The sequence below is a fragment of the Carya illinoinensis genome, chromosome 10 (assembly GCF_018687715.1).
Source record: "Carya illinoinensis cultivar Pawnee chromosome 10, C.illinoinensisPawnee_v1, whole genome shotgun sequence".
Classification (NCBI taxonomy): Eukaryota; Viridiplantae; Streptophyta; class Magnoliopsida; order Fagales; family Juglandaceae; genus Carya; species Carya illinoinensis.
The window spans coordinates 14211486-14230306 of record NC_056761.1 but is presented as its reverse complement, the minus strand read 5'-3'; the positions used below and the strand labels follow the sequence as shown (position 1 = coordinate 14230306).

Here is an 18821-nt window from a genome sequence, read left to right as displayed (position 1 = left end):
AAGCTCTTCCTTAATAAATTTTTTCTTGTACTTCTTGTCATCCTTTTTACCTTGTGGTTTAATTTTCATTGATGTGCATGTATGTGGGTGCATGTTCTCAAGCACATGTAAATCAACTGCATCTTTCTGGGGTGGTGGATAGAAGATCAAGAGGAATGTCAAACTTGTACATGTGTGAGCTTCAAGATAATGTGTGGGATGACTTTGGTGAGAGTGACGATCATATAGTGCTCCATCATGGCAATGAATGTGAGGATCAAATTGCTGTACAGGGTGATAACTGAAGTGTGCTGCAGGGTGATAGCTTAAGTGTGCTGCAGTTGAGAAAAACTTGTACCGTTGTCCACTCAGTAACATATCCCTAACAGATAATGATCTCGGTTTTATTGGTAATGTAACTTGGTAAAGCTTAAATCGTGTACTTTGAGAATGTTAAAGCTTAAATCATTTAATGTTATGGTATATAGTTGATTTCCAAGTGAGAAGTATAACCTCAATTCCGTGTTCTTGAGTTTATTGTTGAAAACTGGATCCCTCCAGTGCATGATTTTGAGGTCCGTTTAACTCGATGCATTCTTTGCAATAATTTTGAGCTGAATGCATGTGTGTGTTCAAGTATAACGGTAGAAAGTGTATACCTTCCATCGGGAGAAAGAGTTGCATTGATCTTTGCCTTATATCCGAATCTCTCAATTGGTCTTGCCCTAAGAACATTAGAAGTGGTTGATTTAGCCGTGCCTTGATGTACACATGCGAGAGTGAAGTACCTTAATTTTCCATCATTTCCAAGTCTAGAACTTCTTTTTGACGCCCCAAACCCCTGAGTTTTTGCATATTTTTGTATAATATGCTCTAACCTCAGCTTCCGAGGCTAAGGTCATTTCGACCTTTGGTTCTTCAACCACTTCTTGTGTCCCAACATTAACACCACGATTCTCATCATCGGTGCAGGGATCATTTGAATTAACAAAATATTATAAATACCATATACCTCACTATAAATAATCATCAAATATGCATAAATAAAAAAATTGAAGCCTCCATGCCAACAAATTTAAAATTGAACTAGCAATTGACCCAACCGTCAGCAACTTAGCACACCTAGACTGGCAATGGCAAGAACAATGCTTAGAATATATATATATATATATATATATATATGTTATAAATGATTTCAGCTTTTACCATTTTAAATATATAAAATATTCATACCATCAACATAGATTTTGAGCTTCTTTTATTAGGAAGCACAGAAAATAGTTAGATTTTAATATTGTCACTATTAATCACTTCTAATCTAGGTTTTTATCATTGTTAATGGAGCTAGCTTGTGGGAATGGTCTGTAAATTCGTGGGGATAATTATATTTTACAAAGTATTATATACATGAATATGGTTATGGTCTTAATTAATATTACATATTATCTTTTCATGAATATTAGATTGTTTTTCATGTTCATAGTTGAAAAAAATTAGATTATTTTTCATTGACAACATAGAAAAAGGAAATACATAGAGTAATGAAACAAATGGTTCACCTGAAACAGAGAGCACCAAAAATATGGAGTCATGGAGAGCACCAATTACTTCAAGAAAAAGAAAAGAAAGCACCGATTACTTCAAGAAAAAGGAAGATAACCCTTGTTTTTCAAAAAGTAACACCAGAAAATGATGCTCAGAGCAAATAAAAGGATTTGGGTGAAATCCAATCTTCTCTCTCTGCACTAGGGTTTTGGCCGGGAAATAAAGAGCCGGCTATTGAAAAGGGGCTCTCTCTCGTCGTTTTCGTTTTGTTTTTATTTTATTTTATTTTATATAATAAGAATGACACAGCACGTTTTTGCTACGTACCGGTACCAGCTCTCAAAAATATATATCAAGAACCAAAGTATTGACTTTTACGTACAACCATTTTTTCCCAAGACAAGACATGAACCATCAAGGTTAAACTGGACGTTCTCCTCCAAATTTTACAAAGAGAAATGATATGTGATTGTAGAAGCGTAACATAATTATTTAAAATAAATAAATAAATAAATAATTTATAGAAAAAATTTAATTTTTTAATATTTAATTTTACTATCTTTTAAAGCAAATTTATTAATTTAACAATTATACATAATATTACTCCTTTTAAAAAAACAACCATTTTCACGGATTGCCTAATATCATGAAATTATTGGCAAACTTGGCCCTCCAACATTAAACTTTAATTAGGGATGAAAACGGTCCAGTTCGGTCGGGTTTGGTCCGGTCCGATTCGGTCTATTATTTTTCTCAGACCGGACTGGACCGAACATCTAGTCGGTCCGTTTGGTCCGGTCTGCATTCCGTCCAGTCTCGTTCGGTCGGTCCATTTGGTCTGATCAAAATTTTTTTTATTCTTTTTTTATTCTAAATAAATCAATTAAACATTTTATTTAAATTACTAAATTAAAATTAAGTAAATTATTAATATAGATTATGTAACTAACTCATTAAAAAAATATTTATATGGTCAATGATACATATTATAAATTATATATACATACATAATACATATTATAAATTATATTTATATATAAATTACAATATATATATACACTATATACATATATACATAATGGGGAATTGGTATTAGGTTAGTTAATTTATAATTTACCAATGCTTTATATTTACTTGCAACTTAGGTATTTTATAAAAAATTTATCTAATAACTTTAATTAAATATAGATGTAGATGTTAGTAATTAGTTAATGGTGAATTGGTTATAAGTTAATTGATAATATATACTACTTAATTAATATAATATTATTTTGTAATTACATATTTAAAATTTTATATTATAAATGGGAATAGATTAGATGAAAATTACATAATTATTATATAAAATAATATTATAAAATAAAAATATATATCTTTTTAATTAGGTCGGTTCGGTCCACTTCGGTCCGAGGAATCGTGGACCGTGGACCGGACCGAACTAGTTCGGTCCTAGGAATCATGGACCAAAACCGAACCCCACGTTTCTTAGTCCGGTCTAGACCGGACCAAACCAATAGGTCCTATCGGTTTTTTTGGTCCAGACTGACCGTTTTACAACCCTAACTTTAATAGAGAAAAGGTACAAAGGGCTGCGTTTATATGTTAAGTTAAGTAATAAATATTAATATTTTGTTGATTTTATTGAGATCGATTTAATTTTTTTAAGTTGAAATAAATATAATTTTTTAGGTTAAAATGTATCAAATAGGTTGAAATAAATTTAATTCTTTTATGAAAAGTTGAAAAAGTATTAGATATTATCAATGATTGATTTGAGATGAGTTTATTTTGATTCAACAATCAAATACAACTTTAAGGATCTGTTTTAGAACATAATTATTCTCAGATATTCTTATATTACTTTATTATTATATATAAATTATTTATTATTATTTTACTATTATTTATAAATTATTTTATTATTATTATTATTTATATTTGAAGTATTCTTTAGTCTCAAGAAAAAAGCTTAATTGCCATAACTAATAACTTATCTATTTTTAGAGAAGAGATGAGTTGAGATTAAAGATGAAAACTGAATAAAATATTATTAGAATATATTGTTTTGATATTATTTTTATATTGGAATTTGAAAAAATTGTATTGAGATGTAAAAAAGTTGAATTATTTATTTTATTTTATATAAAAATTTGAAAAAATTATAATGATAAGATAAGATAAGATGAGATGAGATAAGATAAAAATTTTTAAAAAAGAGAACGAGGCAGTCACTAATAAGTTAAATAGTTATAATTAGTTTCCCTATTGGCACTGTATTATTAGCGTAAAAAGAGAATGCATGGACTAAGGCCACCATATAATCCAGTATTGGAATCCACAATAATTTGTTTCTTTGAAGAAAATGTATCTGTGCCCAGTGGTATTTTGGTAGGCTCAACCCAAAACATGGGTCCGCTCCTGCATGTAAACATTCAATGAGATTAATGTATCTAACCATATTTGATTGAGAATTGATACATATATAAAAATAATTACATAAAAATAAATTTATAAGCTGATGTAGTTTCATAAAATTCTTTAAATTTTTATTAGATTTACTTTATAATAAAAATAATTTTATAATATAATGTAACGTACCAAATCTAATCAATTTATAACTTTATTTTTATATAATCTCATTATGTATAAAATATTTTCCTATTTTAAAAGCTAACGTGCGAACTACAGCCGTGTCCAAAATCCTTCACCTATCCGGCTCGATCCCAATATCGGTCATATCTAGGACGCAAATAATTAAAAATTTATTGAATGCCCGTTCTCATGTTTACCAATAAACTCCTTACTTCATGACTGAATTATTAATTGGACATATTTCCGATTTTAGGTTTAAAAAAATCATAAAAATAGTTTTGTAATAGAGGTTATTATGAATTTTGAAGCAGTGACAAACTCTTTTTTTTTTTATTTCTTTGGTGCAAGTCATTTATCTTGTCTGTACCATTCTACAATGCAAAACGAGTAGGACGTACAGCCTGTCTTCGATCGTGATGTTCCAATAGGCTTACTGGGAGTCAACTATATCAACCAAGAGGCCATAAATACGGTTTCACTTTATCCACTTCCTTCTTGAAGAAAAACATGGCTGATCCTGTATCTGGCCTCGCTGCTAGTCTCTTGCAGAAATTAGGCTCTCTAGTTTATCAAGAGTTCTGCTTGGCATGGGGCATCCAGAGCGACCTGCAAAAGCTTGAGAGCACGATTTCCGACATTAACATCAACGAGCTCTTGGATGCTGAATACAAGCAAGCAAGCAACCCCATGCTGAGGAACTGGCTTGGGAGGCTCAAAGTTGTCTTATCTGATGCAGAGGATGTGATAGATGAAATTGAGTACAAAGTTTTTAGGAAGCAAGCGATTAGAGCATACGGAAGCACTAGTTCAAAGGTACGACATTTCTTTTCTTCCTCCATGGCACTTTCATCCCGTTTAAAACTCTCTCACAAAATCAAGGACATTAGAGAGAGGTTAGATGCGATTAATGCTGGTAAGGATCAATTTAATTTTACTGAACGGCATGAAGACGTGCATGTCATGCCCGTATGGAGGGAAATGACCCATTCTGGTGTTGAATCATTGGTCATCGGTAGGCAAGGGGATAAAAAAAAAATCATAGAGCCTATGATGGAAGCCAATAAAAATGTTAATATCATTACCATAGTTGGAATAGGAGGTTTGGGGAAGACCACACTTGCCAAGTTGGTCTACAATGATGAAGTCGTAGTTAATCATTTTCAATTAAAAATGTGGGTTTGTATCTCTACAGATTTTAAAGTTACAGAATTGATGGAAAAAATCCTTAAATCTGCTTGCAAAGGAGTTGATAAGAATTCAAGTACTGAAGATACATTGCAGACTAGTTTGAAAGAACTTTTAAAAGATAAAAAGTTTCTACTGGTCTTGGATGATGTTTGGAATGTAAATAGAAATAAATGGGTTGAATTGATAGATTTGCTTAATGGAGGGTCCCATGGAAGTGTCGTTGTTGTAACGACACGTAGTCACAAGATTTCTTCCATTTTAGACCCTATTTACACACATTCTTTAGATGGTTTATCAAAAATAGAAAGTTTGTCTTTGTTTGTGAAATGGGCATTCAAGGAAGGAGAAGACAAACGACATCCAAACCTTTTATCAATTGCAGATGAAATAGTGGAAAAGTGTAAAGGGGTTCCATTGGCCGTAAAGAGTTTAGGTGGTCTACTTTATTCGAAAGTTGATGAAAGGGAGTGGAATTTGGTTAGAGATAACAATATTTGGGAATTAGAAGAAAATGAAGGAGGCATCTTACCTGCATTGCGATTGAGTTATAATCAAATTCCAATTCATCTGAAACGATGTCTTGTGTATTGTGTTAATTTTCCAAAGGATCATGAATTTTTTAATATCCGTTTAATTGGACAATGGGTGGCACATGGATTAATCCTCCGAATGCCAGTTAACAAAACACAAGACTTGGAAGATGTTGGAGACTTGTATATTAAAGAGTTAATGTCGAGATGTTTCTTTCAAGATTTTGAAGAACAGGAGTTGGGCCTGTATTCCTTCAAAATGCATGATCTTGTCCATGACCTTGTGCTCTCTATTGCCCATAAAGAGTGGTTGGAAATAGACTCTAACAACAAAAAAATTGCTCCGACAGTTCGTCATTTGTCAATTTCATACAATGGTCTACAAGTTTTAAAGTCTCTGAATAAGTTAACTAGTGTGCGGACCATCATGTACCGAACCAAACCCCATGTATTCTCAGTTGAATCATGCATAAAAAAATTCAAGTCTTTACGAGTGCTTGACATACATAATTCAGATTTTAAGAATTTGCCAAGTTCCATTGGTACTCAAAAGCATTTGAGATATCTCGACCTATCTAATACATCATTAATGAAGCTTCCTAATTCCATTTGCAAGCTACACAATTTGCAAACATTGATGCTCGGTGGATGTGTCAACCTTGAACGACTGTCCAAAGATATACGGAATTTGATCAACCTTAGGCTTCTTACAATAACAACAAAAGATACATGCCTGCTCGAGAATGGAGTATGTTGTTTTAATTCTCTTCGGAGTTTATTTGTGGCCTATTGTCTAAGACTCGAATGCTTGTTTCCACAAATGGACAGGTGCCTCACCAACCTTCGTATATTGGTTTTTGTGGGATGTGAAAGTTTGATCTCCTTGCCACCTATTATCAAGCACCTAACTTCCTTAGAGTCATTGTATATTAATTATTGTAACGAGATGGATTTGACAGGAGGAGGAGAAGATGCACAGGATTTCAATTTGAGACTCCAAATCTTGGAGATAGAAGGGTTGCCAAAGGTGGAGGTTTTACCGGAATGGCTCCTAGGATCTACAAACACTTTAAAGGAGCTATATATCAAGTGGTGTGGAAATCTCAAGGCCTTGCCAGAGTGGTTGCCAACTCTGAAATCACTTCAAACATTGGTGATCACTGATTGCGATGAGTTATCATCTGTGCCGGAGGGAATTAATCATATGAAAACATTAAGAAAATTGATGATTAAACATTGTGCTCAACTTGTTACTCGTTTAGAAGACTGGTCCAACATACCAGAGTTCGAAGTACTTGGTTGTATAAACGTTGAAGATGAAGAGGTTAGTTGATTTTGTTTTCTTATTTTGTATGAAAAGAATTAAAATTGAATGATTTGATTAGTGAATGATCTATTAAATTAATCAAATTTTATATATTTATATTTGTGCATTTGCAGCTTCCACCTTCCGTGAGCCACGAGTAGTCCCAATGCCAGATTGAACGTATGAATTAGCTTTGTTCGAATTTAGATACATATATGGCTCTTCCTTAAATTGCATTAAGATATGTAAAATACATAAATAAATACATGCAGTGACGTGTGTGTATAAAGTGTGTGCGATAGTTAGTTGGATTGGTGGATATATGTATTTGCTTCCATATATGTTATTATTGCTCTATCTATCTATCTATCTGTTCGGTAAATGCATGTGGGGAATAATTTTATTATTTCTTTAAAAAAAATCCAATTTCCATTGAAGAATTAATGTCCTGAATTGGTTTGTAACTTTTTTTTCTGAAAGATAAGTAATTTATATATGACTTAGATTAATAAGTAATTAATCCAATCTCAATTTGAAGCTTCTAGTAACAACTGCAACTCGGTGTAACAGAATTAAAGATAAATGCAGCAATAAATTTTTTCTGAATATACTTGAATTGAATTGTTTCTCAATGAATAGTACAAGGAGTCTCGGCTGCCTTTTATAGGCATATTTACAATGTAAATATTAAGGATAAAAATGTAAAATGAAATGGAAGTTTGTTACAACAGACTTTATATCAGAGAAAAAGGTAGAATCTTCTAGGCTTGCTGAGGTGGATCGGGAGGTTTTGGCAGCTTGACACGTGCGCATATTTTATCTTGCTGAGTAAGGTTGATACGCCCCCTCGAGTTGGTCGAGGTGTACAGTCAAACTCGTCCTTAGTGTAGAAAATCGATTAGACATTAAAGGTTTGGTAAAAATGTCTGCTAGTTGATCCTTGCCACTGCAGAATTTAACTTGAAGCATCTTAGCTGCCACTCTTTCTCTAACAAAGTGAAAATCAAGATCCATATGCTTTGTCTGAGAATGATAAACAAGATTAGCCGTGAGATAGGTAGCACTTAAATCATCACACCATAAAACAGGAGGCTGAAATAATGAGAAACCAAGTTCTTGTAATAAAGTATGTAACCAAATGAGTTCAGCAGTTATATTGGCCATAGATTTGTACTCTGCTTTAGTGCTGGAATGAGCCACAATGTGTTGTTTCTTGGAGCTCCAAGAAATTAAGTGATTACCCAAAAATATACAATATCCTCTAGTTGATCGTCTATCATCGGGATAACCTCCCCAATCACCATCAGAATAGGCATGAAGAATAGAACAAGACTTGTTTGTAAAAAATAAGCCATGATTAATGGTGAACTTTAGATATCTAAGGACTCTTTTGACTGCTGTCCAGTGAGATGCTTTCAATTCATGCATAAATTGACAGACTCTATTTACAGCAAAAAAAACATCTGGCCTTGTTAAAATTAAGTACTGAAGGCTGCCAACAACAATCTCATCTGTTACTACTTTCTTCATTGTTGCCAGGCACTCTTCAATTATGGTGGGGTAGGAGGTAGTAAACATATCCTTGAAAAACAACTGGAATATCTGACTAATTGTTCGGGGGTCCTTTGTTTCTTGGCCAGAGCTAGATAGGATCCTTGCTATGGTATTGGTCTTCCTTCTTTGGTTTGCACATTTGTAAAAAAAGGCTGTGTTTTTGTCACCTTCACTTAGCCATTCCTATTTGGCCCTCTGCTGCCATTTCAAGTTCTGATCATCCAAAATTGAGTTAATCTCTTGCTACATCTCTCTAATCTCCTCAGTTAGTGATCCATCATTATGTTCTTGTAGGTAGTTGAAGAGTTCAGTTTTTTTATTAAGTTCCTATTTTGGTTTTTGTATTTTAGGCTACTCCATGCTTCCAACTCCTTCCGACATATTTTGAGGCCTTGTAGGATGCTGTTTTGAGGCCCAGGCTGTGGAGTTGAGGAGCTCCATACTTTGTTGATGAGGGCTGAGCATTCCTCTTGCTTGGTCCATGATGACTCAAATCTGAAGGGCCTTTTCTTGGGTTGGGTTGGGGCTAGTGGTCTGGTTTGGACAATGAGAGGTCTATGGTCAGATTGTGTGCAAGAGAGATGGTTCACAACATAACTATCAAAGTGATTAAACCATGGGCAGTTACCACAAGGCCTATACAATCTTTCTTTTGTAAATTGACTCCCTTCTTGATTATTAGACCATGTGAAGCAATCACCAGTGTAGCCTAAGTCAAAAAGACCACATTCATTAAGTGCATCTCTGGAATTTAGTAGTTGATGGTATGGTCTAAAGGATGCCCCAAACTTCTCCCTTTGGTGAGTGATCTCATTGAAATCACCCAGACAGAGCCAAGGAATATTGCTCTCAGGTGTCAAAGCTTTGAGGAGTCTCCAACTTCCACTTCTTTCTGATGTCCTTGGGTGACCATAGAAGCCAGTGACTTGCCATGTTAAGTTCTCACTAGAGAGTTTTACAAGGGTTGAGATATGCCAGTTGGTATAGGTAAGAATTTCAACATCATAATCTGAGTTCTATAACAAGGCCAACCCGCCACTCCTCCCTTTACTGTCGACACAAAAACAGTTATCAAACCCCACTTTTTATTTGGTTTTTTCCATCTTAGTTTTGTTACACTTAGTTTCAATGAGGAAAACTAAGTTGGGATGCTTTGACCTCACCAATTGATGAAGCTCATGAACTGTTCAAGGGTTCCCAAGTCGTTGATAGTTCCAGCCCAAGCATATCATTGGGGTTGGTGGGATTGCAATGCAGTCTCCACCATGGATTCCTGTTTATGGCTCAAAACAGGTATGAGTTTGGGCTTGAGTTTCTTGTTGGTGTTACTGGATCAAGTAGTAACCATGTTTGTAGCTGGTCTCTTGACAAAGACTAGCAAAGGAGGGGGTAGTGTGTTGTTTGAGATATCAGAAAGGGCTGTGGCATGGCCTCTGGCTTTCCTTTTCCAATGGCCTTTTTGTCTAGAGTAAGTGTGTTTAGGGGCTGTATTGTCAACTACAGTAGGACCAGATAGATGGACAAGTTTCAAGGACTTTGGGAGGTCTTGTACTTGTGAAAGTTCAGACAGCTTTTTGTCCTTGTTGACAAGGACTAAACCAGATAAGGAAAGGGAACTAACCAGTTTGGTCATGCTAGCAGGAACTTTGAAAAAGCTGTTCTATGTCTTACTATGCAAATCAGCTAGGTGGCGTGTCACGAGGTCATTGGTAATAGAAGGACTATTTTCAGCAAGTTGGACCTGACATTTATGAAGTACACCACCTTTTCCAGCAAGTGCGGTGACATCCTGGTGTTCAACTGCTTTACTCGGTTCATGAGCCACTGTAGTGGCAGGTGGTGGGGGGTCACCACTCCTAGTGCTTCTGACATCTTCTTCCTCGAAGCTTCTTCTCCAAGAAGTTTTCTGGTGATTGGTTTCAGTTGAGCCACCATATTTCGTAAGGGTAAAGCTGTTGGAAATGGATGGTACAGCACGAAGCCAAAGTCCATATTGATGCTTGTCCTAAGTTTACTGCGGTGGAGCTGAGCAAGATTCCTTCCCATGCCTTAAAAGACCACACCTAAAGTAGAATATTGGCAAACACTCGTACTTAAAGTCTAGCCAATATTGCTGAGCACCAAGTCTGATGAAACACCATCTTGAGATAGGCTTTGTAATGTTGACCTCTACTCTTGTTCTTAGAAAGTTTCCCCAACCAAAACCTTCGGTATCTACCTCAATGTCTAGAACTCTTGCCAAGCCAGACGCGATGAGGTTCCCCACTTCCTTGTTCATCCTTGCAAAATGGAGGTTGTGGATTTGTATCCTGAAAGGCTCCACCTGGAGCTGCACCTCTGAAGGGGAGAGAGTGCCATTGAACTCACTTAAACAAATAAGACGACGATCGAAAGACCAAGGTCTTCCTTGCACCACCTTGACTTTTTTGGACAAGAGTTGGAACTCCATAAGAAACTTGTTCAAACCGAAATCTTTGAAGGTGAGCCACCCCTTGGGGTTCCATACCTCTTCCATGGTGGTTTTGAAAGCTTCTCTATTAACAGTCCTATCATTGAAAACCATGGCTAAGAGGCAGTGCTCGCCTTTGGAGCTTGTTGGGAAAGCTAACTCTTCATTGATGACTATCTCTTCTTACTCTGTTTCAGTGAGCTTTAGTGACTCCCACCTGTGGGAAAGGTCTTCATCCATTGTGTAAAATCGTGCAAAAACTCAGACACTCACCAGTAATGAGACACTAGCTTTGTCTCAGACAAAGCAAAAACCTCAAAAAGAGGAAGAAAACCTCACCCTGCTAGAAAGAAGAGGACATCGGTTTCCGCAGTACTAACCACGCTTTTTGTTGCTAGCTACCCAAGTTCAATATTTGACTTTAGGACAAAATTTACATGATGTATGTAAATTTTAGTAATTTTTGGAGTTAAGATGGAAAATCCTTAAGTTAGGGATAAAATTGTCATTTTTCTATATGAAGAGGGTAAAATGGTAATTTAGCTCAAATTTAGTATTTTTATGCATTTCTAATTATTAGTGATGAATTTCTAATCTTTAAAAATCACTATTTTCAGTCCCTCGTGATCGTGCTTGAAATTGCTTAGAAAATGCACAGATCAAGGTAAGTTAGCTTTTAACTTACTAGCAGTTTACTGTGTATAGGTGATAAGTAAAGAACTACAGTGTATTTGTCTATGTTATCGTCTATGCCATGCCATGCCAAGTTAGAAAATATTTGCCTATTACACAAAATTTATTCCGTCATGAGTTATTCATCTGTTACCCTATATTTTGTCACGTATTGCTTTACATTGCATGTATACATGTTAAGTACGCCATCTATTACATGTATGTCATGTCATGTAATATTCATTGTTGTAAGTATGTCATGTTAAGTATACCATTTGTTACATGTTTTTGTTATGTAACGAAATATTTTTATCTCAAGTAAGTCATATCTTTTGAGTTACATTCAAGTCATGTTACGTTATGTCAGGACTTCTGTCCTTTCGTATTCCAGTCACGTTTCATCTCGAGTACAGTGTGTGTATTTTGAGAACAATCAAGTCAAGTTATTCATTTCAATCTTGATCCTAAGTGCTAGGATGGGGTAATATCCTAGTGAAACTCATTTGTTCACGCTAGAGTGTTTAAATATGTGTGAAATTTCCTGAGTTGACGAAATACTGTCAACAGGTAGCGAGCGGGAACCTAACTACCTGGTCACCGGAGCGCGCCAGTTTCATGGGGTCCACAGTTAGGACTGTTCATCCGGGCCGGATTGCAAAACCCGGACCTATGCGGTCCGGACCCGGATAGAAAATCCGGGTTCCATATCCATAACCTGGATAACCGGGTTTCTATATAAAGGACCAAAAAAAAAAAAACCCTAAGTTCCTTCCCCTCCCCCCCGATTCTACGCCTCCTTCCCCTCCCTTCATCTGCTCTCTCTCTCAACCCTAGCTACGAAATCGTAGCCGCCGCTGCTGTAATGGTCTCAACCCCCCCTCTGTCTGTTTCTCCATTTCTCCTCTCGATAAGCTTCTCTCTCTCTCTCTCTCTCTCTCTCTCTCTCTCTCTCTCTCTCCATCTTTAGCATTTCGGTAAGCCTAAGTTTTTGAAATCTAATTTTTTTTTTTTAATTCCTTTAACTTGGGTCGTTTTCCACTACTCTGCCTAGATCTAGGAAGAACTCCTTTAGTCAGTATATCTTATATAGGAAGAAATCTGTTTGTTGATTTTGATTTTTTTTTTCTTTCTGTGCATTGGGTATTAGAGTAGAGTTAGCAATGGGAAATCGTGAGTATAGTCAGCAAGCAAGTTGTTTTGCTTAGAGAGAATAGCATAAGTTATTTATTAAGTAAGTTGACGAATTTTCTGGGCAAGAACATGACAGGTTGGTTCCGCGGTGGTTCTGTTGTGCCGCAGAACCAACCTAAGTTATCTTAAAAGTACTGCTTCTAGGTCTTTTTACACAAATGGGCATTGATTTTTTGTAGGTTCTTGACGAGGCTGACTGAATGCTTGACATGGGATTTGAGCAAGAAGTTCGCCGAATATTGGGTGAGACCTGTTATGGTATTTAACATATTAACAAAGTTTTTTTTTTGCTTCTCCAATTGAAGATATCCCTTCCTCAACGATAATAATACATGAACATCATAATCGTACAACAATGTGTAGAAAAATCACTTTGTAGACAAGAAGGGACTTTTTGAAAGTATACTGGATTTGTCTATGATTTTAAAGAAAGTTAACAGATGTTAAAAATCGATTTATAAACTGCCTGCACTTACATGTCTCATATGAAAGAAGCACAGAAATACATGAATATGGATAATAGGCCATGCTTTAAACTGGGTATTTACTTGACTATCTACCTCTCATATATGTTGGGCTTGGTGGAACATGGTAGGTGAGTCCCTCCATTTAACGGGCATCCATGTAAATCAAATTAACAAAGACTACTCCCTCCATTTAATGGGTATTTGCGTTAGTCAAATTAACACAGACTAGTCCCTTTATTTATAGGCATCCAAGGAAATGAAATTAACAGAAGTCTATGTTTTGCACTCATTTTTATGCATTTGATTAGGTTTTTGGATCTGTATTTTTGTGGAATTTGTTTGAATCTGTTCCAAGTCTTATGAATTACTTTCTAGCTTTTCTTTTGCTGATGAGTGATATTAAGTGTGCAGCTCGCCAAATGGTAATGTTCAGTGCTACATGGCCCTTGTTAGTTCATCAATTAGCACAGGAGTTCATGGACCCCAATCCAATTAAGGTTCAGCTTTGTAGACTTATGGGGATTTTGTAGACTTAGAGTGAAATCTGGGAAGAAATCAAAGTGAATTGGCCCATAGCAGAAATCTGGGAATAAATCAAAGTGAATTGTGAAAATTGCATTTTCTGGATTTGGTTTTTGTGTGACTTATTATGTTTTCTATTCAGATTCAAAGGGTGACTTGTTATGTTTTATATTCAGATTCAAAGGGTTGGTTTTGTGTAAGAGGTAGCTTAATGAGGTAAAAAAAATAACTTGGAATGAAGTAGCTATGGGGCAACAAACCAACCACAATCAATCAAACTTGGTAGACTAAAATCACCGCCAGTACCCTAACAAAAAAAAAAAGAATTTTTGGCATGAAGATGATCTTAATTTGGTTGATTCTTTCTACTTGGATGTCATCTATCAAAGAATCCAAAATCCAGGCCATAACTCTCTTCAATACAAGAGCATGTTAGAGGATTAGATGGACTGCAAAACAAAGAAGCCAACTTTTTTTTATTTCACTCATAAATTATGCTTGTTCAACCAACCATATCTTAGTCTACCCATGGATTTACTCAAGTTTTTGTTTTTTGCAGGATCTCTTTCGGTCCAATCACTTGAAGTTGCTATTTGGTGTGGAGATTAAATAATTGCTGGAAATGCATCTGATTTTGTAATTTATATATTGTAATTTTGTAATTTATATATTGTAATTTTGTATTTTGTAATGTATATATAGCAAATAATGGAATATTTAGTGGATTGCATTATGATGCATGCATGGATGAATATTGGGGTTTTTTTTTTTTTTAGATGCATCTAGTATTTTTAGAACACAAATATTATGCTTTGACTATGTTTTTATGAGTATTTTTTTTCTCTCTGTATTTGGTCATCTTTGACTATGTTTTGCATCAAACAAATGAACATGCATAGCTACATGTTTATTCTTTTGTTTTTCAACCTCTAAAGTACACAATCAAATTTATTCTTTTGATTTTTATAAAAAAAATTAGAGTTACATGTGAAAATATTGTATATACATTTAGGCTTTTATATGGGTTTAAAAAAAAAACCAGGTTTAATCCGGGACCCAGAATCTGAGTTTTGAAAAACCCAGATTCATCTGGGTTCCGGCCCGTTTATGACTCGGGCTAATCCGGTCCGGGTTTCGGCCCAGATTTGAAATCCGGGTTCTGGTTTGGGTCTGCCCGAATTGGAACCTGGATGAACAGGCTAATCCACAGTGATGTGACACACGAAGTATGAGGTCCCATAAATTGTGGCGCATACATTACGTGAGACACAGCAATTGTGACATATAGAATACATAGGGGCACAACAACTATGGAGTATGTATTAACGCACTCACAGCTGGTCTAAATACCTGTGTTGTGATGTGATAATCGACATGGATACATGGCTCTAGGGGACCCATATAGCACCCAAGAAGTTGAGTTTAATCAGTTAAAGAATAAGTTTCAGATTAAGTTCAAGTTAAGTCAAGTTTCAGAGCAAGTTCATGTTCTATCAAGTTTTAGAGCAAGTTCATGTTAAGTCAAGTTTCAAAGCAAGTTAATGTTAAGTCAAGCTGTAGATCAAGTTCATGTCAAGTCAAGTTCAGTTCAAATTTTAGTTTAAGTTATGTCCGTTATGTTATGTTGTATGTCAAGTTGTGTTGTGATTACTTATGAATTTGACTATGTATTCATGCTTTTACCACCATGCATGCATCATTAACCTGTGTAAGGGTTTTCTGTTAACTTGCTGAGATTTGTAATCAAATCTCATTGTGGTAGTCTCAACTACCATTCCCTCCGAATAGTAGATCTTGTTACAAGATCTGAAAGAGAATCAGAATCTGTCAAACTGAACATAATCTACTAAGTTACGGTGTGATGTCAATGATGGCATAGTAATTAATTTAGGTTCCTACATGTACTTATGGAGTTGTATATCCAGTACTCTTTTGATCAAAACTATTTTGGACTACTGTTGTGATCATGGCTGTTTAGTATGCCTTTATGTATGAAGAATGTTTCAAGTATTTGAGATATTTTTAGTTTGGTGCATAGTATTGCTAAAGAAAAAAATTATCTGTTACGAAAATTGCATAATGCTATATGCATGTTAGAAACATTGCATCTTATGTGTTGTGAATGGGGGTAGGTAAATTTGTGTTGCATGTCTCGACGCTTCAACTGTTCATCCAATCCCAAGCAGAATTTGGGGGCATAAAAAAAGATGTGAAATGAATGTTAAAGTTTGATCCTCTTCCTCAAGTTTAATATCAATATTTTCCAAATTCATGATAATCTTATTAAATTCATCTAACCGTTCAGAGATAGGAGTACCTTCCTTCATTTTGAGCGTGTATAACCGTTGCTTCATATACAAACGGTTGGTGAGAGATTTCTTCATATACAAACTCTCAAGCTTGGACCAAAGACCAGCAGTGATTGCCTCATCAACAAACTCCCTCAAAACTCCATCCGATAATGTTAACAAAATGCCACTATGTGCCTTCTCTTCATCTTCTCTTGCCGGTGCAGGAGAATCATTGGATACATTCCCTTCCAATACTTTTAACAAGCCTTGTTGTCGTAACAAAGCCTTCATCTTGATGTGCCATAAGCTAAAGTTGTTTTGACCTTCAAATTCCTCCACTTCAAACTTTGCCATAGCTAGTCCTCACGACTTTGCATAGAGCCTGGAGCTCTGATACCAGTTTGTTGAGAATAGACAGAATAAACAAAGGCTAAGTTGAAATAAAAAAAAATAACAACAAACATGCAAAGAACACCAACATTTAAGTGGTTTAGCTTAATGTGAGCCTACGTCCACTAGCGGGGTCGGTTTCAATGATTTCACTATCAACAAAAGATGGAGTACAAAGTATTGATTACAAAATCTTCTTCTAAAGTGTTAAAACACACTTGGAAATATCACAAAGAGGACCTCTCTTCTTTCACACAAATTTCGGCAGCCTCAAAGGTCAAAGATGTGAAATGAATGTTAAACCATTCATATTTATACTGTAGCAGCGGGCTTTGATTTATAGACATTCGCTTGAGCAAACGTTAGGGTTGCCATCCCTCTCGAGCGAATGTCAATTTGTAGAAAATATTTTAGTAACAATGTGGGCCACATACTATATATATCTTATTCAAATTGTAGAAAATATTTTAGTAACAATCTCTGTTGGCCATAACTTTATTCCAAAATGTCAATTTCTTTACAACAAATTTGCCAAATGAACCCATTTCAAAAATAGTAGGGCATTTCGATAGTATATCTCTATTGCCACATTTTCTTGTCTTGAATACATTTTTTTAAATCACTCTAGTCCTTCTAGATTTCTCTTATAATGTATTCAAAAATCTAAATACTTCTACAAGATATGATATATATAACACTTTCGTCTCATTTTTATCATGTTGTATTGATGTGGTATTGTCTATCGACCATTAAATCAACTCTTTCTTTTAAGAATAATAAATTTAGTTATTGATTGATTACGCCACATCTTCATTATTATCCTCTCACTTACGTATGCTTAGTAGCTAAAAGAAAAACCAAATAAAAAAAATCAATCTCACTCGGTCGAAGATAATAACTATATAAGTTAAACTTGACTTGAATGCATCTTTCTAGAGTGACAATTTTAGAGCCCGATATCTGAAATGATAACTTTGAAGGTGTTCTAGTTTTTTTTAGAAAGGTTTCCGTTTTGGACATAAGTGACAGACCCAAATAAATCCATTAGCGCCCAACATCTAGCAACGCCCAGCCCAAGTCCAAGATTAAGATAAGTGGACTTCTAGCCTATAAAAAAGTCCTTGAACTTCTACGAATAAAGTCCTTAAACTTTCACATGTGGGAAACTCAAAATCTTGCAGCCACCGTCGCCCTATCTAATTAAGTCATGTATGCCAAGCCCCGCTGCTCTCAATGTCTCATTAGGGAAAAAAAAGGATAATAGAAATGAAATTCTACTTTTCTTCTCTGCTTCTTTTCCTCTGTACTTTGTGCCCTGTTCTTTATCTTCTCTTTCAGTTCTTAAGATAACCTTCATTCGGTGCTCATGTTTTATCATGATAATAGAACAATACTTTCCACAATGGATCAAGATGTCAAATTTCTTGTAAAATTCTCTATCGTTTCTCTTCTCTTTCTTTACCCGTTCTTAATCTTTGTGATGGTCCTTCAATTTTTTATTAGTCATGGATAAAATTCAGGAGCTGTGGTAGTATTTCATTCAAGGAGGCAGTCAATGTCAATGGGAATTTATACTAAAAAAAGTCTGCTTACACTGAGCAAACCAATATAAGAGGACTATCCTCTGCGACATGCTTGGATCATCATGTAACGACATGGTATTACAGCTGAAATTTGGAAAGATTTGTCCGAAAGATTTGTATAAAGTTATAATTCTATCAATCAGTTTAAGAGCTTTTTAGTTCAGTTATTTAGATTACTTTAGCTAAAAAGTTTGACCTCAACAAGTTTCTAAAGGTCGAAAGAAGTATTTTTTTTTCCCTAAAAGGAACAATGTATTTGTTTATATCGATTACATCTTAGTGTATTCAAATGTTTTCTTTTTCTTAATTAAAATCTTAATTTTGGATGGAAATATTAATTTCTCTGTTGAAGAGAGACAATCATGCTTTATTGTTCATGATCTATTAACCATGATTTGGGTGAAAACTTGAAACAACTTGAATGCTTGAAGTATCCTTTTTGTATTGTTATACAAACCAATATCCATTATATTCAAAAACTTATTAATGGAAAAGAGGTTTCGACCCCAAAGAGAGATCATTTCTGGATCTGTCACTACTATATACACAACTCTGAAATGGG

General features: G+C 35.1%; 1 protein-coding gene across 1 annotated transcript; it reads left to right on the top strand.

Moving 5' to 3' along the window:
* The first annotated feature begins 4616 nt into the window (after nt 1-4616).
* LOC122278819 (putative disease resistance protein RGA1) lies at nt 4617-7473 on the top strand. The gene is made up of 2 exons (XM_043089022.1): nt 4617-7158; nt 7275-7473. The coding sequence occupies exons 1-2, from the start codon at nt 4624-4626 to the stop codon at nt 7299-7301; spliced, it is 2562 nt and encodes an 853-aa protein (XP_042944956.1). The 5' UTR covers nt 4617-4623; the 3' UTR covers nt 7302-7473.
* Nucleotides 7474-18821: the final 11348 nt, after the last annotated feature.